This window comes from Phocoena phocoena, chromosome 1 (genome assembly GCF_963924675.1).
Source record: "Phocoena phocoena chromosome 1, mPhoPho1.1, whole genome shotgun sequence".
In the NCBI taxonomy this organism is placed as follows: Eukaryota; Metazoa; Chordata; class Mammalia; order Artiodactyla; family Phocoenidae; genus Phocoena; species Phocoena phocoena.
Genome location: NC_089219.1, coordinates 60,899,765 through 60,925,216, shown reverse-complemented (window position 1 = coordinate 60,925,216; position 25,452 = coordinate 60,899,765). Strand labels below are relative to the sequence as shown.

General features: G+C 34.2%; 1 protein-coding gene across 1 annotated transcript in view; it reads left to right on the top strand.

The window, feature by feature from the left end:
- Nucleotides 1-25,452, top strand: part of ANKRD13C (ankyrin repeat domain 13C) — a 79,965-nt gene that overhangs the window by 15,546 nt on the left and 38,967 nt on the right. The window contains exons 2-5 of the mRNA XM_065888907.1: nt 8,972-9,013; nt 18,121-18,225; nt 23,714-23,799; nt 24,982-25,027. Of these exons, the coding sequence (XP_065744979.1) occupies nt 8,972-9,013; nt 18,121-18,225; nt 23,714-23,799; nt 24,982-25,027 (279 nt within the window). The remainder of the gene's footprint in view (nt 1-8,971; nt 9,014-18,120; nt 18,226-23,713; nt 23,800-24,981; nt 25,028-25,452) is intronic.

The window sequence follows — 25,452 nt, the reverse complement described above, 5'->3', positions numbered from 1 at the left end:
TCAATGGAAGAGAATAGAGGGTCCAGAAATAAACCCACGAACATATGGTCAATTAATCTATGACTTTGTCATAGAAGGCAAGAATATACAATGGAGAAAAGACAGTCTCTTTAATAATTGATGCTGGGAAAACTGGACAACTACATGTCAAAGAATGAAATTAGAACATTCTCTAACACCATATACAAAAATAAAGTCAAAATGGATTAAAGACATAAATGTAAGAACAGAAATCATAAAGCTTCTCAGAAGAAAACATAGGCAAACACTCTTTGACATAAATAGTAGCAAAATGTTTTTGGATCTGTCTCCTAAAGCAAAGGAAAAAAAAGCAAAAATAAACAAACAGGACCTAATTAAACCTGAAAGCATTTGCATAGCAAAGGAAACCACTGACAAAAATGAAACGGCAACCTATGGAATGGGAGAAAATATTTGCAAATGATCTGATCAACAAGGGGTTAATATCCAAAATATATAAACAACTCATATAACTCAACGTCAAAAAAAAAAAAACCCAGTTGAAAAATGAGACAGAAGATCTGAATAGACAGTTTTTCAAAGAAGACATACAGATTGTTAACAGGCACATGAAAAGATGTTCAACATTGTTTAATCATCAGAGAAATGCAAATTAAAATCACAATGAGATATCACCTCACACCTGTCAGAATGGCTGTCATCAAAAGGAACACAAATAATAAAACAACTATACTCCAATAAAAATTAATTTAAAAAAACACAAATAACAAATGTTGACGAGGATATGGAGAAAAGGGAACCCTAGTACCCAGTTGGTAGGAATGCAAATTGGTGCAGCCACCATGGAAAACAGTATGGAGTTTTCTCTAAAAACTAAAAATAGAACTACCATATGACCCAGCAATTCCTCTCTTGGGTATTTATCTGAAAAAAGCTGAAAACACTAATTCAAAAAGATACATGCACCCCAATGTTCATAGCAACGTTCTTTACAATTGCCAAGATATGGAAGCAACCTAAGTGTCCATCAGCAGATGAATGGATAAAGAAGATGTGGTTTACATACAATGGAGTATTACTCAGCCATAAAAAAGAATGGAATTTTGCCATTTGTAACAACATTGATGAACTTGGAGGGTATTGTGCTAAATAAGTCAGACAGAGAAAGACAAATACTATATGATATTACTTATATGTGGAATATAAAAAGTAAAATAGACTAGTGAATATAACAAAAAAGGAACAGTCACAGATATACAGAAGAGTTGCAGATATAGATATGGGGAGAGGGAAAGGGAGACAAGAAGAGGGTAGTGGATTAAGAGGTACAGACTACCATGTATAAAATAAATAGGCTACAAGGATAATAATACAGGGAATATAGCCAATATTTTTTAATAACTATAAATGGAATATAACCTTTAAAATTGTGAATCATTGTGTTATACACCAACTATACCTCAGTAAAAAAGAAAAAGTCCAGACCTCTTCATTTGTTGTAATGGGAATCAAAAGTATAGTTTACTTTTTTACTTTGAGTGTTAGATAAGTATGAGTTTAAAAATGTGTTCTAGGACTTACCTGGTGGCACAGTGGTTAAGAATCCGCCTGCCAATGCAGGGGACACGGGTTCGGGCCCTGGTCCGGGAAGATCCCACATGCCGTGGAGCAACTAAGCCCGTGCGCCACAACTACTGAGCCTGCGCTCTAGAGCCCGCGAGCCGCAACTACTGAGCCCACGTGCCACAACTATTGAAGCCCGCACGCCTAGAGCCCGTGCTCCAAAACAAAGAGAAACCACCACAGTGAGAAGCCTGTGCACCACAACGAAGAGTAGCCCCTGCTCACTGAAACTATAGAAAGCCTGCGCGCAGCAATGAAGACCCAGTGCAGCCAAAAATAAATAAATAAATTTATTTAAAAAATAAGGGTGGTTCTAAAAAGTTAGTTTGCTATAAATAGAATTTAAAATCTATCTATAATCTGTTATTGTGGAAGATGAATTTTAAAAGTCCAAATTAAAAAAAAAAAAAGTAGGAAAGCATAGCCACAGGACTTAAAAAACAGAAATCTCCAAAAGTATGATTGTGTCAAATAAAGCTTTATATTCCCATATTGTGTTAGTAATGATTCTTGGATTTACAAGTGATAGAAACTCATTGCAAACTAGCTTAAGCCCCAAAGTATTTATTGATTCATATAACTGAAGATGATAGGGTAGGAGACAATAGTGACATGATTGTATCCAGATTTCCTGCAGTATCATCAGGACTTTTGTTGGCGGTGGGGCGGGTATTGTACAATTTTTTAGATCTGGTGTTATGTAGAATTTAATTCTTCCCTCTTGCAGTTGGGCTTTCTTCTATGTCAGAGTTCTTCAACCTCTACACTTGACATTTTGTGCTGGATGATTCTGTGTGGTGGGAACCTATCCTGTGCACTATAGGTATTTAGTAGCATCCCTGGCCTCTACCTTCTAGATGCCATTAGCACCCCCCACTCCCCAGTTTTGACAGCCAAAAATGTGCCAGACATTGCCACATATTCTCTGGGGGATAAAATTGTCCCTGATTCAGACCCGCTAATCTATATGGTAGAGACTATGCAGTCTCATACTCAGAACCTTAAAGTACTAAGGTTCCAATGGCAAGAGACAGTTTTCCTCACTGGCTCAAGTACAAAAAAAAAATGCAGAAAAGAACCTTGACCCAGGTGGGAATTGTGCCCTTCCCTGAAACTATTTTCTAATTAGGTATCAGACTAGTTGGGTTTGTGTCATGTGTCTTCCCTGGTTCATGTACTTAAGGTATGGCATTTGTTACTAAGAGAAAGGAGTAGTGAAGAAATTCCAAAAGTAACAACGATGACATCTACTAACTAAAAGGGGAAAAGGACTTTCACACATACTTGAAGGAGAATAGTGAAAAATGGAAATTTTATTGTTGAGTCAATGGTAAAGAAGAGAAAGCTATGAATCCTCAAGATTAATTGCTGATAAAATTGAATTTGAGGTAAAAATGATTTAAAAGTGCTAAGAGAGTAATTATATTTTGATAGAAGTTATGATCATTAGCACTCATAAAAGTATTGCATCTTTATGCACTAATCAAAAGAGTATAAAAAAATAGAAAGCAAATTATTAACAAAGATGGAGAAAAGTTAACACATAAAATCAAAGTAGAACTTCTGCCTCTAGTAATGATGAACTAGATAATGAGGACAACTCTTCTTTAGAAGGCAATAAGAATAAAATATTCTACTTTAAGGACATTGGAGATCTAATGAGGTAGGAAGGGATACTGGGCCAAGATCTGGCAGAAGATGGAAATCCAAAGATGCAAACCTAAGATTTGAGGTTACTTTTCCCCAGCAGCTTTTGTGAATCCAGAGGAAGCAGTTAAGAGGCTGAGCAGTACTTTTGACAGCCTTGGTGAGCTAAGAGGACAAAAGATGGAGGTCAGGGCCCACCAGGTGTGGGGTATCTCTTAAACATGCTGCTTTTGGGGATGGAAACTTGAAGAGCTGCAGCTTAGGAATAAGGTTGAACTGCAGGTAAATCAGCTCTGATATAGGTTGAAGCATAGCTTTGAGTCATTTGTGAGGGCCGGAAAGAAAATGTCAATCCCTGGATTAGTCTAGTACCCCCAGCCACATGTCAGAAGCAAATAAAAGTCTCTGTAGAATTTGTTTCTTAGGCTTCAAGATTTTTGCAGAAGGAGTTAATTAAATATGTTCAGCATACAATTAAAGATGACCAGCATTATAGGGAAACTAGACAACATGAATGAGAACCAGAGAGAAGCAATAAGAGAAACAGAGCCATCAGAGCTTCATTTATTGTAATTATTACTAGACAGACTTTATTTTTTATTTATTTACTTACTTAATAGAAGTATAGTTGATTTACAATGTTGTGTTAGTTTCTGGTGTACAGCAAAGTGATTCAGTTATACATATATATATATTCCTTTTCAGATTTTTTTCCATTGTAGTTTATTACAAGATATTGAGTATAGCTCTCTGTGCTATACAGTAGGACCTTGTTGTTTATCTATTTTATATATAGTAGTTTGTATGGACAGAGACTTTAAATAACAATGTTTATTATGTTCTTGGGGGATGAGAGACAAGTTTGAATATTTTAGTGGAGAACTGGAAATTATGAAAATTGAGGTAACATATTTGGAAAATAATTCAATAGAAATTCTCAAATGGAAATATATAATAACTGAATTAAAAACTAAATAAATGGGCTTAATACAGTTTAGATCCTGAAGAAGACAGAACTCATGATCTTGGAAATATGTCAGGAGAAAATATCTACAATGAAAAAGGGAAAGAAATTTTTTAAAAAATTAAAAATGGTAAGAGTAGTTCTATGTTAATTGAACCCCAAGAGAGAATATGGGGCTAAAGCAATATTTGAGGAGGCAGTTGCTGAGAATTTTCCAAAATTGATGAAAGACACCAATTCAGAGATTTAACAAGTCCAACCCAAGTACAATAAAAAAAGGATTCCACATTGGAGTGAAATGGCTGAAAAAAAAAATCTTAAATGCAGCCAGAGAAGTCACATTACTTTAAAAGGATCAGTAGAAATTCCTACAGCTGACTTCTCAACAAAAAAGAAAACCATAAGACTACATAGAATACTGAAGAAAATAACAGCCAATCAAGAATTATATACCCTGTACAATATCCTTTGAAGTTGAATAAACATTTATAATCAAAAACCTAAGAGAATTCACTTATCAGACCACCACTAAAAGAAATACTGAAGGATGTGTTTCAGATAGAAGAGAAATGATTCTAATGGAAGGCTAGAGAGGTAGGAAGGAATGAAGAGCAACAAAAGTGGTAAGAAATCTTAAATGAATATTGATTCTATAAGGTACAAATAAAGACTCATGGCACTAGATAACAGCATATAAATCTGGATGGAGGGAATGAAGTTAGTGTTCTAAGGTCAATGACTTGCTCTCAAGAAGGGAATGTGCCATTTAACATTAGACTTTGATAAATCAAGGATGCATATTGTAAACTCTAGAGCTGTGCTGTCTAATAGAAAGCCAATGCAAGCCACATTTATAACTAAGTTTTTTAAGAGCCACATAAAATAGAAGTAGGTGAAATTAATTTTACTACTACATTTTATTTAACCCAAAATATCCAAAACATTATTTTAACATGATGATCAATATAAAACATTATTGAGATACTTTACATTCTTGTTTTTCATACTAAGTCTTCAAAATCCCACTTATGGCACATCTCAGTTCAGACTAGCCACATTTCAAATACTTGGTAACCACATGTAGCTACCATATGGGACAGTGCATCTCTAGGATAACTACTAAAAGAATAGTAAAATAAAAAAATATATATACCTTCCATCCACAGATAAAAAACCAAAATGGAATAATGAAAATAATCAATTTAGAAGAAGGTAAGAAAGATGAGGAAAAGGAACATGGAACCAGCAGGACAAATAGAAAGCACAAAGCTGGATGGTAGATTAAACTCCAATAATATCAGTAAGTATAACATATGAGGCTGGATTAAATGCTCTGGTTAAAAGACAAATATTATCTTACTGTATGAAAAAACACCCAACTACATACAGTTGGAAACACATCTGAAATATAACAATATTGAAAGTGAGAGGAGTGAAAAATATATTCCATGTAAATATCAATCAAAAAATTTGGAATAGTTATATTAACATCATAGTAGGTTTTAAAGCAGAAAACATCTGAGATAAAGAGGTGCTTCAAGATGAAAATCATTTGTTGAACTAGGAAAGTATAAGGATTTGATTTGTACTTAGTAACATAGCTGAAAATATATCAAGCAAAGTTGCTAGAAGTACAAGAAGACATAGAGACCCCCAATTACAGTGGGATATTTTTAACATTCCTCTTTCTTTAACACGCTGACAAAAAACCAGTAAAGATATAAAAGATATGAACAACACAAACTGGATCTAGTAGGTTTATATGAAATGCTGTACCCAAAACCCTTAAGATACATGTTCTTTTCAAGGTTACAGAAAACATTTACAAAAATTGACCAAACTTGACCATAAAGCAACTCTCAACATGTTTCATTGAGATTATACTGAGTCTGTTCTCTGATCACAGTGTAAGTAAACTAGAAATTATTAATAAAAAGGTAAATATACTAGGAAATGGTAAAAAAATCAAACATTTAAGAATCCATTTCAAGAAATTAGAAAAAGAACAACTTAATTTGCTTAATTTCCCAAGTTGAGTCTAGTTTACCCGAATAACAGAAGAAAAGAAGTAATAAAAGAGCAAGAATTATTGAATTAAAACAGACATTAAGTAGCAACATGCCAAAACTTTGTTCTTTAAAAAAGTGCATAAAATTAATAAACCTCAGACTGATCAAAGAAAAAGAAAACACAAGTAACAAATGTGAATGAAAAGTGGGGCATCTGCATAAATTTTAATGTCATTAAAAAGTCATGGATATTGTGAACAAAATGTATGACAATAGGTGGCAATTTATATGACATGGACAGAATCCCTGAAAAATTTAATTTGTCAAAATGCACACAAAAAGGAATTAGAAAACATAAGTACTCTTGTTATTATTAAAGACAATGAATCCGTAATAAAAATGTTCACTCAAAGGAAACTCCAAGGCTAGATGGTTTTACAAGTGTATTCGTGTAAACATTTAGGAAAAATAACACCAAAAGTTTTACAATTACATTACTTAATTATGGAAACATTTGAGTTTGCAACCCTTGCCTAAGGTAATGCCTGTTGCGTTTTAGTGATCAGGTTTCTGTAACTATTTGATATTTTTAAGGTTTGTTTCTATAGTCAGAACTTTTTCTTATGCCTTCATTCACGAATGCTTATTGACTATTTTGAATGTGAGATGTGTATTGGAAGCATTTCATATACATAAATGAACAAAATATGTATCTAGTTATCCTGAGGTTAATGTCTAATGAAGGAGACAGATGTTTACACAAAAAATTTAAAGTACAGTTTAGTGTGAAAAGTGCTGCAATCAAAAGATGGGTATAGAGAGCTTTGGGAGCAGTGCAGAGGGACATCTGATTGTCTAGAGAAGACTTCAGTGAATAGGTGATGTTTGAGCTAAGCCCTAAAAGGTGAGTATTAACTTGCCAGGCAGATCGGGAAGGAATATTTAGGAAGGATTAATAAAATGTGTGAATATCGAGAACCTGGCTTATTGGAGAATTTATTGTATGCAGTTCAGGTGAAATACAGGGTAAGGAAGAAAATAGGAGAAGAAAGAAAGGTAAGGACATATCTCAAGAACCTTTTATGCCATGTTAAGGATAAAATATGGACCACTTCCAGCCTTTTAAGTGTAACATGGTCAAGTTTTTGTTTTAAAATTATTATTCCAATATAGAGAGGAGATTGAAATGGGGCAAAACTTGAGGCAGGGAGACTTGAAGGTTGTTGCAGTAGATATTCAGGTAAGGTGATGAGAACTTAAACTAGAAAAGAGGTGGGAATTAAGAATGATAATCCGAAGTAAAGGCTTTGGTTTTGGCATAGTGTTGAGCTTTTGTTTCTGGCACCAATTTGTCAACACGTTTGTTTACTTTTTATGACTGCTTTTTGGTTTTGATAAATTGTCATGGAATGTGAATGCAAACTTATGAAAATAGTTCAATATTTAGAAAAGGTGGAAGACGATCTTATTCTAGACCAATAAAATTGGAAATTGATACTTATACATGTGGATTTCTTTTCTTGTTTTCTGGAGCTGATTAGAAATAAAATAAATGTTTAGATTAACAAGGTACTGTTTTTAGTAAAACAGAAAATGTGTATCTTCTACAGACCCACCTAGGATTTAGCATTTTGAGACAGAAGAAATTGTTTACCTTTGCAATATACTTTTTTTTTAAATTGAAGTATAATTGTCATACATTTTATTACTTTCAAGTGTATAACAGTGATTTCATGTTTGTATATAGTGAAATGATTACCACAAGAAGTCTGGTTAATATCCATCACCATACATAATTCAAAATATTTTTTTTTTCTTGTGATGAGAACTTCTAAGATCTACTCTTAGCAACTTTCTAACATGCAGTATAATAATAGTCATGCTGTATATTACATCCCTGTGGCATTTTTTTGACTGAAAGTTTGTACCTTTTGATTCTCTTCACCCCTTTCGCCTACGCTCCCATTCTCCACCTTTGGCAACCACCAGTTCATTCTCAGTATATATATATATTCATATATATTTAAAAGATTCCACATATAAATGAGATAATACAATATTTGTCTTTATCTGACTTATTTCACTTAGCATAATGCCCTCAGGGTCCATCTCTGTTGTTACAGATGGCAAGATGTTATTCTTTTTTTAATGGCTGAATAATATTCCAGTGTGTGTGTGTGTGTGTGTGTGTGTGTGTGTGTGTGTGTGTACACATACACACTGATTTTCTTTATCCATTCATCTGTTGATGGACACTTTGGTTGTTTCCATATCTTGGCTGTTGTAAATAATGCTGCAATGAACATGGGGCGTGCATATATTTTTTCCAGTTAGTGTTTTCATTTTATTTATTAAAACTTGAGGACTGGGATTGGGACTTATTGATATTTATGAGCAAGGATGAGTATATATATAGTAAGGTACTTAAATTGTGTGATGAATGAACAAAGATTGATATAACAGAGAAATTAGCAGCAAAGGAATCTGACATCTGTTTGGAGAAGAAATCCCAAAAGCAAAATGGAAACATTTTACGGGAGGTAGGGGGAAGAGGAGTAAGATACCTTGTGTTTAGAAAGCATGGCATCCTCTGACCCTCACTTTGCCACATAAGCAGGATCATTTTGTGGTCACATTATTTTTGCTTAAAATTTGTCAGTGAAATTTCTGAAGGAGCTGAAACCACCTTAAAATAATTTTTCTGATGTTTCTACACTAATTTAATTTATTTTTGCTTTTGTTTTAGGAAACACTCCTTTACATCTTGCTGTGATGTTAGGAAATAAAGGTTAGTAAATATTTTCTTTTTTTGTTTAACTTCACTCATGTATAGTCAGTTTAAATATTTTAAGATGAGTTTTACGTTTTGAGTTTTAAAAAATTCACTTGATTATTTGATGTGCTAATTGAGTTTAGGATTCAGTATATTAAAAAACAAATACTTTCTCATTTTTCATAGCACTTTTTTCAAAGAGTTAGTGGAAGTCTTGTACTAATCTTTATGCCTTTTGAAGCTTTTTTTTTTCTTGTTTGGTTATTTTATCAAGGAAGTAGAATTTCAGAAGACTCTTGTTTCCAAATATTGTTTTATTAATTATTGTAATATTTTTAATATTCATAGAGTTTTATAAGATTCTTTAATATGGACTATTTTATATATCTAAACTCATAAGTCTAGATTTTTTATGGTAGATGATAATAAAAAGTTAGTACTTATTTATTCTCCAAAAAGAAAAAAGGAAAGCAACAACTCATAGGTGATTTAAAAGATCTACTTTTTAAGGCTATTCCTAGATGCAATAAGTCTTAGTTATCTGGATTCCCAGTAACCCTGGAAAGTGAGGATTCCAGATAGCTGATTGGCAACCTTTTGAGTGCTAGATTTTTAAATTTTGGATGTGTTTGATAAAAATCTTTGGAAAACATATACTCTTGAATTTTTAAACAGGCTAATTAATTTTTGTTAACACTTTTCTGATGATCTAGCTGTATCATTATGAACATCTATTATTGTTATGTAGTGTAATGTGGCTGTTGCTGTAAACATTTGATCTGAATGTATGATGATCTGAAGGATGTTACTAGAACTTGCTTTGTTGAAAAAAAATTCTTTTGTTGGTTTGGTTTTAAGTTCTTGTGCTTAGGTGAAGCATATGATTTGTAGGAAATTTAATACTACATAAATTGGGGGCTCAAATCTTTATTTCTTTATTTAGTTATGTTATTTTTTTCTCCTTCTTACAAGGAAGAGACTCAGTCAAGTAACCTTTTTTTTTTTTTTGCGGTACGCGGGCCTCTCACCGCTGGCGGCCTCTCCCCCTGCGGAGCACAGGCTCCGGACACGCAGGCCCAGCGGCCACGGCTCACGGGCCCAGCCGCTCCTCGGCACGGGGAACCACCCCCACCCCACCCCCACCCCCACCCCGCCCCGGACCGGGGGCACAAACCCGCGCCCCCTGCTGCGGCAAGCAGACTCCCAACCACTGCGCCACCAGGGAAGCCCAGTCAAGTAACTTTTAAGTAAAGAGAGATTCATTAAGGTGCTACATATTATAGAAATTCAAGCTATGGGGACTAGCTATGTCTCAGGAAGACTAGTAACCAAGACAGTCTGGGAGATCAGCCATCCTTTCTCCCTTCCTCCTCCCCCTGTCCTTCCTCCCTTCCTTCCTCTCTCTCTCCCTCCTTCCCTCCCCCCCCCCCGCCCCCACCCCCACCCCTGCAACCTTCCTCCATTCCTTCCCTTCGGATTTGTATATCCATCTATTTGTCTGTCCAACTATCAATCATCTATCATCTGTCTGTCTCTTATGGTGCATCTGCTGTTCTTTCTTTATATTCTCCCTTTTCTTCTTAATATTCTCCCTTTTCTTGATTGACTTTTCTGTTTAGTGAAATTGACCATGACCCAAAATAACTGTTCTAGGTTCCTAAACTTTCAAGGCTTTCTGATTTCAGTGTTCTCCACCAAGTAGTTCAGTTTCTTAGGTTCCTGAATTTCTGAACAAAAAGTTTGATTGGTCTAGTTCATGTCGAGCCAAGTCACAGTGATGAGTGACTGGCAATCTCATGAATTGACTTTGGGATATATATTTACTCCTGTGAAGTTAGCTTTAGCTTGGCTGGCTTTGGGTGAGAGTTGGGAGTAGAAGAGGAAATCAGGAATACAGAGGAAGAATGTTTATCAGGAATATTGGCAGGGCAGACAATGATAGTCATCTTTAGTATAGCTACCTCGGTGAAAAGATATCAGATATAGTTAGCTAAATTTGAGCAGTTAAAACTTATGCTTTCTTTCAAAGAACATTCGATCAGAACTTTAGAAAATAACTGGAATGTATTCATTTACAATATGCTAGATGCTTTTTTTAGTGCTTTATGTATGTTTACTCATTTAAGACAACAACCATGTGAGGAAGATACTATTATTATCCCTATTTTACAGATGAAAAAGTTAGCTCTGAGAAGTTAAGCAACTTTCCCAGGGTAAAGTAGCAGAGTTTTGACTTGAACTTGGAGTATCTTGTTCCAGAGCCTGGATTCCTGATTATTATGGTGAATTGCCTTTCTCTCTTTTCACTGTGAACCATTCAAAAAGGAAAAGGTCTAAATCAAAGTTAGCTAACATGCATCGTGCTTCCCTCCTGTTTTCGTGGAAAATATAGATAATTTGATGCCAAGTCTGATTGCTATTCTAAATTTAGCACTTTAGTAGTAAATATGGATTTGCCAGGATTCAAATATGAAATTAAACATATCTACCATCCTAGGTCTAAGTGTTCTGATTTTCAGTAGCGGTATTGTTAGGTTTCATCATAGGATTGTATCAGCCTATCCAAAATGTGTTTCACAGAATTAGTTTCATTGGATATTGATAAGTTTTTAGAGGAAAATAGTGTTTCCAGGTCAAATTGATTCTGAAAATAGTGAGTTAATAAGTTTTAAGCAGTTTTGTTTATTGTGGACCTTCTTAGAACTTTTGATATGCTAATATTCATTGTGACCTTCTGAATTGGAGCCTTCTGTTGGATATAGAGTCATTGTTCCCATAGTTATTTGGTATTTTCTCTTTTTCACAAGTATCTTGAGAAACTAAAGTTCTGTGGAACATATTTTGGGAAACACTTGGTTAGATGATTCAGGATCTGCAAATAATGTCAGTATTTGCTCTTCCTGAGTCTTTTTCATGTAGAGTAGGTGCAGCGATTAATATACTGATCAATTTATAATTTTCCATTTACATTTTTCCAGTTGAATACTCTTTTCTGCTTTTTTCTTTTTGACCTTTTAATATTTTTGATATTTGATTGCATAGGAGTGAGATTGAAATATGTAGTGGAAGATAAAACATCTACCTTATACTTAATTCTGTAAAGCAATTTTACATTATACCATTGTTCAGTCTGTGCCACTTTTATCTTCTCCTTTAGAGATATACTATGCCTTTAGTGACTTCACTGTTGAAGGGCACTTTCTGTTTGTATACTTGTTTGTAAACACAGTAAAAATTCCCAAGGTATTCAAATATTTGTTGACTGAATTAAAGAGAGATACCCTATGACTTATACACCTTTATTTACTTCTCTCACTCATCTTAACCTACTGAATAACCTTATTTTTCACCATTGATGTCTGATTTTTTCTGAATTTCTGAGTCTATTGACCATGTTTACCATGTTGGCTGGCAAGTTTTGCAACTATGGATTTGAATTGAAATGGAGAAAAACATACTTAAAAGATTTCAGGAATCTTGAGGTGAACTAGAAAACTAACCTTTAATTCTTACTCTTTTGGTTAGACATCAGAAAAAATTCTTCAAACCAGTTGCTGCAACTTTTAATTTATTCTCAGTTTTTTTTGGAGCTGCAGTTTTCCATTTTTTTTTTCTGAAATAAGTCTAGAATTAGTATGATTTTTCACTTTCATAAGGGTCTCTCTGAATATTCTGTTTTGTTCCCAGTTGTCCTATTTATCCCATTCACTCTCTTTATATTTTGTCACCTGTATAGCTCTGGTATATTTATATGTGATTTCTGTTTATCATAATTGCATTTTGTTTAGACTCCTCAAGTCATAACTTCTTTATGGCACATTTGTGCATTTTTAAGCCTTACTACCTGGTTGTTAACTACCTTTTTTTCTTATTATTCATTGTTACAGTTGCTGAGAGAAGGCATTTGATTGTTCCAGTTTTCTTGGTTTTTTTTTTTTAATGTATGAGACTAGGTCAGAGATCATGGCATATCTATGATTTTCTGGCTTTTCATTAGTTGCTCATTTCTACATCAGTTGAGTTGCAATGTAAGCGAAAGGCCTGTGGCAGGGTCTGTGGCGTATGAGAAAACAGTTGACATCTTTAACGTATATATAAATCATACCAGTTCTATACCTTAGTTTATGCAATTGGTATATTGCTTTAGATACTGTTGTGCATCTTCCTTTTTAATATTTTTAAACTAATATTTTTTCTTTAATGATTTTTAGGTTATTAATACATGCTTGATGAAACAATTGAAATAATACAGTATAAAGATGTATATAAAAAGCATCATCTCTCCTACATTTTTTCTGATGTAATTAACATTAATAGCCTAGTGGGCATCCTTGCACACCTTCCTCCTTGTAATACAGGGGCTTAGTTTGTTTTTACTGAAGTTGAATCACTGCATCTAGTACTTTGCCATGTTTTTCCTTTCACTCAAAAGTTTATCATGAAATACAAAGTCTGTAGATATCTATCCATGTTCACGTTCCCCAACTTCTTTATTTATGCACACAAACACATATTTACATAAAACCCCCTGGTAGGTTTCTTTAGGAGAGTGTCCATTTTATTTATTTATGTATTTATTTATTTTTGATTCTTTTCTTTGGGGGGGAATATAATTGCCTTACAGTGTTGTGTTAGTTTCTGCTGTACAACAAAGTGAATCAGCTATACGTATACATATATCCGCAAATCTCCTCCCTCTTGAGCCTCCCTCCCACCCCGCACCCCCCCAACCCCCACCGCCCCACCCCTCTAGGTCATCACAGAGCACTGAGCTGAGCTCCCTGTGCTGTACAGCAGCTTCCTACTAGCTATCTGTTTTACACATGGTAGTGTATATATGCCAATGCTACTCTCTCAATTCGTTCCACCCTCCCTTTCTCCCTCTGTGTGTCCACAAGTCTGTTCTCTACTTCTGTACCTCTTTTCCTGTTCTGCAGATAGGTTCATCAGTACCATTTTTCTAGATTCCCTATATATGCGCTAATATACGATATTTGTTTTTCTCTTTCTGACTTACTTCACTCTGTATGACAGACTCTAGGTTTATCCACATCACTACATATGACCCAGTTCCATTCCTTTTTATGGCTGAGTAATATTCCATTGTATATATGTGCCACATCATCTTTATCCATTCATCTGTCGATGGACATTTAGGTTGCTGCCATGTCCTGGCTATTGTAGATAGTGCTGCAGTGAACATTGGGGTGCATGTGTCTTTTTGAATTATGGTTTTCTCAGGGTATATGCCCAGTAGTGGGTTTGCTGGGTCATATGGTAGTTCTATTTTTAGTTTTTTAAGGAACCTCCATACAGTTCTCCGTAGTGGCTGTATCAATTTACATTCCCACCAACAGTGCAAAAGGGTTCACTTTTCTCCACACCCTCTCCAGCATTTATGGTTTGTAGATTTTTTGATGATGACCATTCTGACCGGTGTGAGGTGATACCTCATTGTGGTTTTTTTTGCATTTCTCTAATAATTACTGATGTTAATTTTTTCATGTGTTTGTTGGCCATCTGTATGTCTTCTTTGGAGAAATGTCTATTTAGGTCTTCTAGAGGGTCCGTTTTATTTATATATTAAAAAGAAATTCTTTTTAGCTGGTCTCTCTATCATCTTCTCTCCTTATTAAGCCCCTTCTCCCATTAAACATGGTAATCCATGTTAACAGCCTGCTAGGTATTCTTCCGTACTGTTCTCCATGCTTATTATTATATACAAATATGTGTGTATGTATCTAAACATACATTCATATGTGTAGTTTTTATTTATTCCTTTATAAAAACATGTGATCATAATATACTTCTCCATTGAGCAGATATATTATTTAGCAGTGCAATGTAGACATTTCTTTCAGTCTATTGGGATGACTTAAATTCATTCTTGTTTTTAATATTTGTCTTTTTTATTCATTTTTTTCTTTCAATGCTTTATTATGAATAATTTCAGATATACAGAGAAACTGAAGGATTATCACTATAAGCATTCAAATACTCTCTACCTAGCTTCAATAATTGTTCACATTTTATCATTTGCTGTATTTTTCTCTTTATCTTAGTGTTTTATATATATATATATATTACTATTTTTGCTGTAACATTTGAAAACTAGATGTAAGCATCATGACATTTTACCACCAAATACTTCAGCATGCATCTGTAAGAATAAGGACATTGTCTATCATGACCACAATATCATTATCACACCTAAGAAAGATAATATTGTTATAATATCTGATATCCAATCCATATTTAAATTTCTCCAGTTGTTCGAAAAATGTCTTTTATAGGTGTTTTATATTGAATCAAGATCTGATTGGGATTCACTCATTACATTTGGTTGTTTGTTTCAGATAATCTAGAAAAGTTTGCCCACCTTTTTTCCCCCTTCCTTTGTACCTGACTTTTTGAAGTGTCTTCCCCAGTTAATTTGTAGAATGTCTCCCATCTCAGTTTTGCCTGATTATTTTCTCATAATGTTATTTAACTTGTTCCTTATACTCTGTTTTTTCTTTGAATCAAAAATTAAGTATCGATGCTTTATTAGATTCAGGTTAAACATTTCTGGAAAGAATACTGCAGAGGCATATGAACTTTATATTGTATCACATTAGGAAACATAATTTTAAGTTATCCCACTATTACTGCCACTAAGTTTTTTGGGTTTTTTTTGCGGTATGCGGGCCTCTCACTGTTGTGGCCTCTCCCGTTGCAGAGCGCAGGCTCAGCGGCCATGGCTCACGGGCCCAGCCGCTCCATGGCATGTGGGATCCTCCCGGACCGGGACACGAACCCGTGTCCCCTGCATTGGCAGGCGGACTCTCAACCACTGTGCCACCAGGGAAGCCCTGCCACTAAGTTTGGATCACTTGTTTGAGATGATGATCTTCAGCTATCTCTACTGTAAAGGAACACTTTTCATTTTATTAAGTAATCTTGGGATGATACTTTAAGTAAATATCCTATTTCCCAACACATAGCCTTTTGCCTAGTGACTTTAGCATTCATTGAGGTCCTTTGCCTATATCAGTTATTACATTGTCATTATTGCTGATTTTCTAGTTTTATTATTTCTTCTACATTTATTAGCAGTCATTCTTCTATAAAGGAGAGCTCATTGTCCTCTCATTTTTTGATGTCATTATGGGCCTATCAATTTTTTTTTGTTTAATGTGTTGTAACTAGTCATTATTCTTCTTGATGCTCAGTTTCTCAAATTTGGCCAGTGGCTGACCATTCAGGTGGCTCCTTTGTCCTTTTGACTCTATTCTTTAAAAATGCCTGCATGTTATTAGTTCAGGGGTATAGAAGCATCATACTTTAGTCAGTCATTCTCCCATGATGGATATTCATATTTGCATTATAAATAATCCTAAAATAAACATTCATGTACATATATTCTTATATATTACTAGCAGACTTTCTTAAACACCTTTGTGAAATTTCTGTATTTATTTTACTTTATTCTGATATAATTTCCTGCTAATGTAGATATTCCTTCTATTACTAGGAATAGTGTTAAAACAGTGCCATTCTTCCTCCACCTCAGCCCACTTGTATTACATTACAACTGTCATAACACCTTTATTTCCTTCAGAGCACTTATCATTATCTTTTTTTATTTATTAGTTTACTTAATTATATTTTAATATTGGAGCTCTCTGATAGCAAGATCTTATCTTTCTTCTCACTACTTATATCCAGGACCTAGTACTTAGAATTGGCATATAATAGGCACTTGGTAGATATTTGCTAAAAGACTGATTGAATGAATGAATCATTCATTTAGGGAATTTAGGTTGGATAGCCATCCTAAATTTCCCATGAACCTTGGTTTCAAATGTTTTTCTGCCTGTTAATATGCTTTTTATTTTGAATTAAAAACAAATTTCCTCAATGTATACAAGTGTCTATACCTTAGACTTTTTTTTTTCTTTTGTAGGAAACTTTTATTCATGTTGTCATATATTATGTTCTTATTTTAAGACTCGGTTCAGATTACCAAGTATCCTGTGTTAAATGTTGGATATGCCCCAGCCACTGGAGTTGGGAACAGTAAATACTATATAAACAAAACAATTGAAACCACACAATCCATTGATGAAGTACTATGTACATTAATTTTCCCATGAATAACTGGAAACGTTGAGAGCAATGATTTATACCCACCACCCCTGAACTTATCAGCCAAGATCCAAGAGGCCAGAGATCCCTCTGTGCTTCCTAAAATATCCAGTATTGGGAATTCCCTGGCAGTCCAGTGGTTAGGACTCCATGCTTCCACTGCAGGGGGCGTGGGTTCGATCCCTGATCCCTGGTCCGGGAACTAATATCCTGCATGCCTCAGGACACGGCCCCCCACCCCCCAAAAAAAGGAAGAGATAAAAGAAAAATCCAGTGGTTTGGGAACTGTGTCCTGAGCATAGATTTTTCTTATATGTAATTATTCTGTCACTTGTGGCACAGTCTTCAGTGTTCCCCTTAAGTTTCAGTGGGTGACTGTGCCTGGGCTGGATGGTGAGCTTAGTATACCTTAGACTTTGTTTGATTACTAGAAGGACTGTCTGGATTTGTCCTTGTAGTCATAAACAAGTTTTTGTCCCTTTTGGGTGTTTTTCTGAAATAAACGAATTGTAAAATTTGAAAAATAAGGATTTGTGGAAATGTTAGTGATTCTTTTTGAAAATACTTTTTATTCCCCTGAAATAAATAATGAGCTTTCCATTTGACCTTGCAGATGTACAGATCCTCTTTTGGGTCTTATTAGATAGTAGAAATTTTTAGGTAAATTACTCTTGAGATTCTTGGGCTGTCTTTTATGGTATGGAAACATTCTCAAAATACCCTTGGGAACAATTATTAGAGAATATAATAGTTTCTTTGCAGAGAGATCCAATTTATTTTTAGGTAATAGAATAGATACTTCTTGAATCTAAGGATCTGAAATAACCTGGTTTAGATACAGAGGAATTTTAAAAATTATTTAATTCTCTATAGTATAGTACTTATATCATAGATCTATTATATTAACTTGATTTCTTGAATTTTTACATGAGTTTCTAATTTAGAGATTCTGAAATTTGCATGATGTTTGACGTTATCACCATTTTATGTTTCAGAATGTGCCCATTTACTTTTGGCTCACAATGCTCCAGTAAAGGTGAAAAATGCTCAGGGATGGAGCCCGCTGGCGGAAGCCATCAGTTATGGAGATAGACAGATGAGTAAGCAATATAAATTACTATTGTTGATATGTATTCTAAAACTATGAAGTGATGCATTTGAGATATTTGTCATTCAGCCTAACTTTCCATACTATAAGAAGTTTGCAGTTACTTACAAACTTACATATGAATTATTCATGACTTTATATATATATAATTACCATATATATTATATATAAATGTACCTAAGTAAAAATATATATAGACATACAACATTATATTCGTTTCAGTAGTACAACATATTATTTGTATGTATTGTGAAATGATCACCACAATAAATCTAGTTAACATCTATCACCATACATAGTTACAGTACTTCTATTTTTCTTGTGATGAGAACTTTTAAGATATACTCTTTTACAACTTTCATATATGCAGTACAGTGTTGTTAACTATAGTCAACATGCTGTACGTTGCATCCGCATGACTTATTTCTTTCATAACTAGAAGTTGGTACCTTTTGACTCCCTTTATCTGTCTGTTCCCTGCATCCCATCCCTGACCGTTGGTGGCTCCAGTTCTTATCTATACTGAGACCTAGCTGTCTTTTGTCTCTCCAGGACTTACTCATAGTTTATACAGATTTTCACTGTGGTATATTTATGTTAGGGTAGTTTTAGGAATTCTGTCAGACTCGGTCTTATTTTTGTAGCACATCAAAAGTTAGTTTGGAGGGAAAGAGACAGCAGTCTTTGTTGGTTTGCAGTCTTACCAGGAACTGGCAGTCTTCTTCATTTGGGTCTCAACTTTATATTTCTTTTCCCAACTCGTTAAGTAGATTACCTTCTCTTATATGTTTTCAAAGTGGTCCATTATTTTCCTTTGCAGCACTCAGCACACTTCTAAATAACTGTTCAATGTCTTTTCCCTACACTGTATCCTGATGGTATAATCTTTGTGAGGACTCAAGTCATGAGTATATTTTCTCATTCATCCTTTCATTTCTGGCTCCTAGAACAAAGAAAATTAAAACTGCAAAGAAAATTTGAGATTAATTGAGAATTAACATTTTTCTGAAAAGTATTATATTAAGATTTTTATTTACTATAACTCTCCTGAGATGTTCAAAACTTTAAAATATTTTTTCTTTTAAGAAAGTAATAACATTTGTTGTAGAAAATTAGGAAATTATTGAAGAACAAAAGGAAATAATTTCACCCAGAGAGTTATTATATTTTCTTCTAGTTTCTTTTTCTAGTCATGTTACTTTCCTATTTAAAACCCTTTAAAAATTCTTATTCTTAAGATGAAGACAGAAATCTCTAGCTTGGTTTATAAGATCTAGTATGATAATGTCAGTTTTTAATCTCCATCCTTATCTTGTTCTTTCCACATGGTTTCTGTATGTCAGCTCTGCTGGCTTTTCAGTTTCTTATATTCACACTTCCTTCCCCTTCTGCCCCAGCTCCTTATAATTCTTCAGATCTCAGTTCAAGTACAAGGAAGCTTTCTCTGCCCGTATACTATGCCAGAATTCTACCTGTCACTTTCATTAGGCAGTAAGCTTCATTTAGAGTAGGGATTGTCTGTTTGTCTCTTAAGTACTTATCAGGTGCATTGGAAACGTAGTAGGAATGTGCAATTAGCTTTGACATTGAGGAACTCATCTTAGTTAGGGGAGAGAAACCAATGAATGTTCTGCAGTATTCTGAAGTATTCACAAAGTACTAGAGGAAAAAAGATGAGGGAGAAAGTAATTTCAGTTTTGGCAAGGTGTTTGGTTTATTTAAGCTGAGTCTCAAAGGATTTTAGGAGTTAATAATTAGGTGGGGAAGGACATTCTAGCCTATGACAGCAGAATATATATAAAGCATGGAAATGTAAAGAACAAGGCACGTTTTAGGGAACAATGTATATTTCAGTGTGGCTCCCTAAATGAGGCTACATGGCAACCATGGGTGAAGGGGTGAAGTGTAGTTTTGAGAGATGAAGTTTGATGGTAAAGGAGCCACACTGACTGAGATGTGCTTTTCAAGGTTTTAATCTCAACCTCCAGTCACTGTAAAACCTCAGAAGACTTTAAAGCAGGAATTGACATTATTATATAAGCCTGAAAACTGTTTAATTGAGTAGGGAGGCAAGAGATTTTTAGAAAAATAATCTTTAGAACAAATATGGTAAACTTGACTTAAAGAAGAGACGGTGTGTTTAGAAAAGTAAGGGATAGATTAGAAGGATAAATGAAGGAATCTACAGTGGTTGATTATCTCTTGGATACTGGTAGTAATGGAAGGATTCAGAGTAATTCCAAAGCCTTTATCATGGATTAATGGCTATCTCATTAATTAATTGATATACAGAAAATAGGAAAAAGAACAGTATGGATTTTAATTGATTTGGTGTTAGGTTTGTTGAGTTTGAGTTTTCTGTAGTATATGCAGGTGGAACTGTATAAGTAAGAAGTAGGAGATAATTAGACTGGAGCACAGAAGGAAGTGGAAGGCAGAAGATACACATTTAAGTAATACTTGGAGCAGTAGGGCATAGCTCCAAAAACTTTAGACACAAAAAACTGAAAACTTTACAAGTACTCTATATGGGAGAAGAAGGAAAGAGAAAGTTAAGTTGTGTTTTTTTGGAGCTCTTCATTTGAGTCTTTGTATGAATTCTGCCTAATATCATCCAAATCCTCTAAAGCTGATTTTATTTTCATTATCAATCACTGTTAATAAGATCCTTACAGTATGGGAGTACAAATATTGACCCTCCCCCCAAATATGATGGTAATTTTGTCTAATTGTGTTTTTTTATATAAATTTATTTATTTTATTTTATTTATTTTTGCCTGCTTTGGGTCTTAGTTGCTGCGGGCAGGCTTTTTCTAGTCGTGGTTACCAGGGGCGACTCTTCGTTGTGGTGCACGGGCTCATTATTGCGGTGGCTTCTCTTGTTGCGGAGCACAGGCTCGAGGCGCATGGGTTCAGTAGTTGTGGCACACAGGCTCAGTAGTTGTGGCTCGCGGACTCTAGAGTGCAGGCTCAGTAGTTGTGGCACATGGGCTTAGTTGCTCTGCGGCACATGGGATCTTCCCGGACCAGGGATCGAACCCATGTCCCCTGCATTGGCAGGTGGATTCTTTTTTTTTTTTTGCGGTACGCGGGCCTCTCACTGTTGTGGCCTCTCCCGTTGCGGAGCACAGGCTCTGATTGCGCAGGCTCAGCGGCCATGGCTCATGGGCCTAGCCACTCCGCGGCATGTGGGATCTTCCTGGACCGGGGCACGAACCCGTGTCCCCTGCATTGGCAGGTGGACTCTCAACCACTGTGCCACCAGGCAAGCCCGGCAGGGGGATTCTTAACCACTGCACTACCAGGGAAGTCCCTGTCTAATTGTGTTCTGAGTGTTCATTTCTGCTTCCACAAGTGACGTTATTTTTAATGTGAAGTCTCATAGAACAGGAATTTCTTTGCATACATTACTATGCTATATACAGTTGTTGTCACTACGTTTTTAATAATGTTTGGTCATTTTAACATAATTTTCTATTTACTAAATGTCTTCAGTCAATTACAGTATATTTAGTTAATGGAAACGATATGACTTCTGCTTTTCATTGATATCTTTTCTATTTAGGAAATTAATTCTTTTTGTTCTTTATGTCAACAGGGGTCTGTTTGAATTTGAAGGCAAGGTAGATTGAATAAACATTTATTAAAGTATTTGCCTTTATAGTGGAGAAGAATTATAAAAAGAATTCTACTACATTTAGGTAATATCGCTTTGATATTAAAGTTAAATTATAATGAACATGAAGGTTAACCAGATTCATATAAATTTGAATCTGTAAAGAGCCCTAATGTTTATATAGGTCATTGGTTCTCACACTATTTGGATTTTATAGACCAGAAAAGAATTTTATTAAAGGATTGTTGTAGAGTAGCTGACTTTTTCACTTTAGCATATAAGAACTTTAAAAGTACTTTCTTCTGCAATCACAATTTCATTAAAAAAAAAAAAAGACACTTTGAAACCAAAAATGAAAGAATAGTCCTTAAATTTAAAAAAAGTATATAATGTATAAAGAAAAAGAAATCCACCCTGGTACCCAGTTTTTTCATTTGGCTGCATATCACTGGAAACTTGAACAGTTGGCCACTGAAATGTAGACTTGTGTTTGGGAACTGCTGACCGAGATCACAGGTAGTGTGTAACTGAAACTAGGTCCCGTGTTCCCTGACTTTTAGGTCTCATCCTCTTCTGTCCCAAAAGACCTTTAGTAATTTAAACATTGCTCTTTGATTTTTGGCTTTTAAAAATACATTGGGATTAAAGTTAGACCTGTGGTTAAAAATAAGTGTAGATTCTACTATTTCTCATATTCTCCCTGAGCTTTTCCTAATTTGGCCTTTGTGGACAAAACAAATCTGATTTAATTTTATTACTGTCTTCTTTCCACATTATTTTCCCCTCAACCTTATACTTCCCTTATACTTCTGTATTCCATATAAGACATTAAGTAGTTTATAAGAGTGCATACTGTAAAATAGTAAAAATAATAGTATTTTTATTTGTTTGTATGTATACATATGTATATAAAAACAGGACCAGGAGGAAATCAGCATGTATTGATGTATACATTTTACCCCCCTCTGTACATTTTTTCATCTTATTTCATTCAAGGCTAATATTTTCCCTTATTTCAATAAATGTTAGGGATTGATTTTGCTAGTTAATTTTAGACCTTTATTCTAATAAACAAAACTTATACTTACCTACTTGCAGGCACAGTAGTAAGCAATTTATATAGAGCCTCTATAGTAACTCCATGTAGCAGATTTCACTTTATTCTTAATTGACATATGAAAAAAAGAAACTGAAGTTTAGGGAAATTAAGTAAGTGTTCCATGTTTATACAGCTAATAAGTAGTAATGCTGTGGTTTGCGCTTAGGCAATTTGTCTAAATCTCCATCTCTTAACTGTTGAGAAGACGCTCTGGGGGGTTTCAGGTTTTATTAGAGTCAAAAGTTCTTTTCACAGATAGAGTAGGATTCATTTTAGTATTTTTTATGCTATGTTGGTGGTATGTGAGAGTACAGCCTCAAGTGAAAGAAGAACAGATGCAACTGGTAACAATTGCAGATAATTACATTTTTAGAAAAATAATGTCCAGTGGGATTTTTGAGATCTATCTTTGAGATCATCTTTTAGATCAGTGTTGACAACAGGACACTGCATCATCTGACTGAGACTGGTAATCTTGACTCAGTCAGATAAAGCCTACTGATGATTAAAAACTAGCAAAACTAGTATGAATAAGTTGATGTCGAGGTATCTGTTTTCAATTTTCCTTGAGGATCTTAACAGTTTTGCTAAAGATATTTTCTAACTTATTCACAATATCTATATTATATCTCTGTGTAATAAGCCAGTGGTGTTTCCTAGCATGGTGAAATTGTTTTTCATAAATTTTTTATTGAGGTGTAATTGGCAAACTAGCATGGTGAAATTTATTTTAAATTAAAAAATTTTTTTTAATTTAAATTTTAGTTACAGCTCTTTTAAGGAAGCTTAAGCAGCAATCCAGGGAAAGTGTTGAAGAAAAACGACCTCGATTATTAAAAGCCCTGAAAGAGGTAGGCTAAATTTCTTTGCTGATTTTTCCCTAAAGGGTAATTGCAAGTGTACTTTTAAGCATTTTAAAAATACAGTTTAATTTCTCACTAATTATTAAGGGTCAAGAAATGGTAAAAATCCTGCTTCAATTAAGCAGTAATGACATTACAAAATACTCTGATTATGATGTGTAATCTTATGGGAAGCATTATTTGCTTTGATCTTAGAAGGCAGATAAAGAATTATTGCTTTCAGTAAATTAGGTAAGAGCTCTAAGAAAAATGGAGGTAAGTCATAATTAATGGCAGTAGTTTTCCTTTGTCCTTTGGATTGAAAGATTTTCTATGAGCTGAAGTGCTACTGCCTTAGGAGCAGTTTGCATTTTCTTTATGTAACAAAACTCTTTTTGTCTGTCCTACTTCATGATGGTAAGAGCTGGGTGTGCTGGCACAGAAAGGGAGAGAGGTTTGTTTTCTGTTGTTTTTTCCTCTGTATTTTGGATGCGTGAAAGAACTGTGGGAGAAAGATATATCATCATGACTATGTCTTCTTTTAGGTATGCTTTGTTTTTGAAATCTCAAGGGATAAATTTTTTTGACAATATTTGATTAATAGTTCCTTGAACAGTTATAGTCTTTGATGTTTAGCTTCTAATTTGTGAAATAAAAACGTTCTCTATAGATCTCATATGATGACATATTATTTCAGGTTTAGTAAACCTATGTTATAACTTTATAGAAAAGAAGTTTGTATTGCAGTGGGTGATTTTATTAGACCATTATGAGCCTACACAATAATCATTTTGGAAGTTACTGTTTTTTTTTTATAACACTTCTAAAGTTATTAAGTATTTTTACAATACTACTTATTGTTATGCGAAATGGAATATTTATTGATGCAAATTTAAATGCCTGTCAGTTTCAGATATGTTCTTATGTGATTAAAACGTTCTTGTAAAATTTAGAGTGGTGTGAGTTTTCCTTTGTAGATATGTGTAGTAATGTCTGCTGTTGTAATGTAATTTTAAGTAATAACCATATATATTTTTTGGTTCTTTCTCCAACTCCATACATTGAAATTATTTCCTATTCCTGTCTATAGACCTTTAATGATAACAGATTTTTTTAAGCAAAATATTAAGTAGGTATAAGAGCTGTTAACGAAGGTGTGCATTCAATAATTATTCATACTTCATTTCTCAGCTAGGTGACTTTTATCTAGAACTTCACTGGGATTTTCAAAGCTGGGGTAAGAGTGTGCTATATTTTACTATAAAATATGTACGTATGCAGAAATGCAAGTGCAAAAATAACTATTATATAGAAATGTTAACATAACAAATATTGCCCTAAGGAAATTAAAATATTTTTCATCATGTTGAATGTAATGGTTATAAAGCCCTATAGTAATACTTAATTATCCTAACCTGATTAGTAACTTTCATAATTATTATTTTTAAGATTAAAAATTCTCTTTTTTTTAAATAAAATGCCGGTTCAAATATTATAATAATTTAATATAAGGAATTTTCAGAGGGAAGAGAAGAATAATTATGGGATTATTAGATTACTGAATTTAGGGAAGTTTGACATATAGTATTTAGATCCCTGAATGTGAAGAATTTGGTTAACATTAATTGATTTTGTATGTTTTGTCATCTTTCAATCACATTT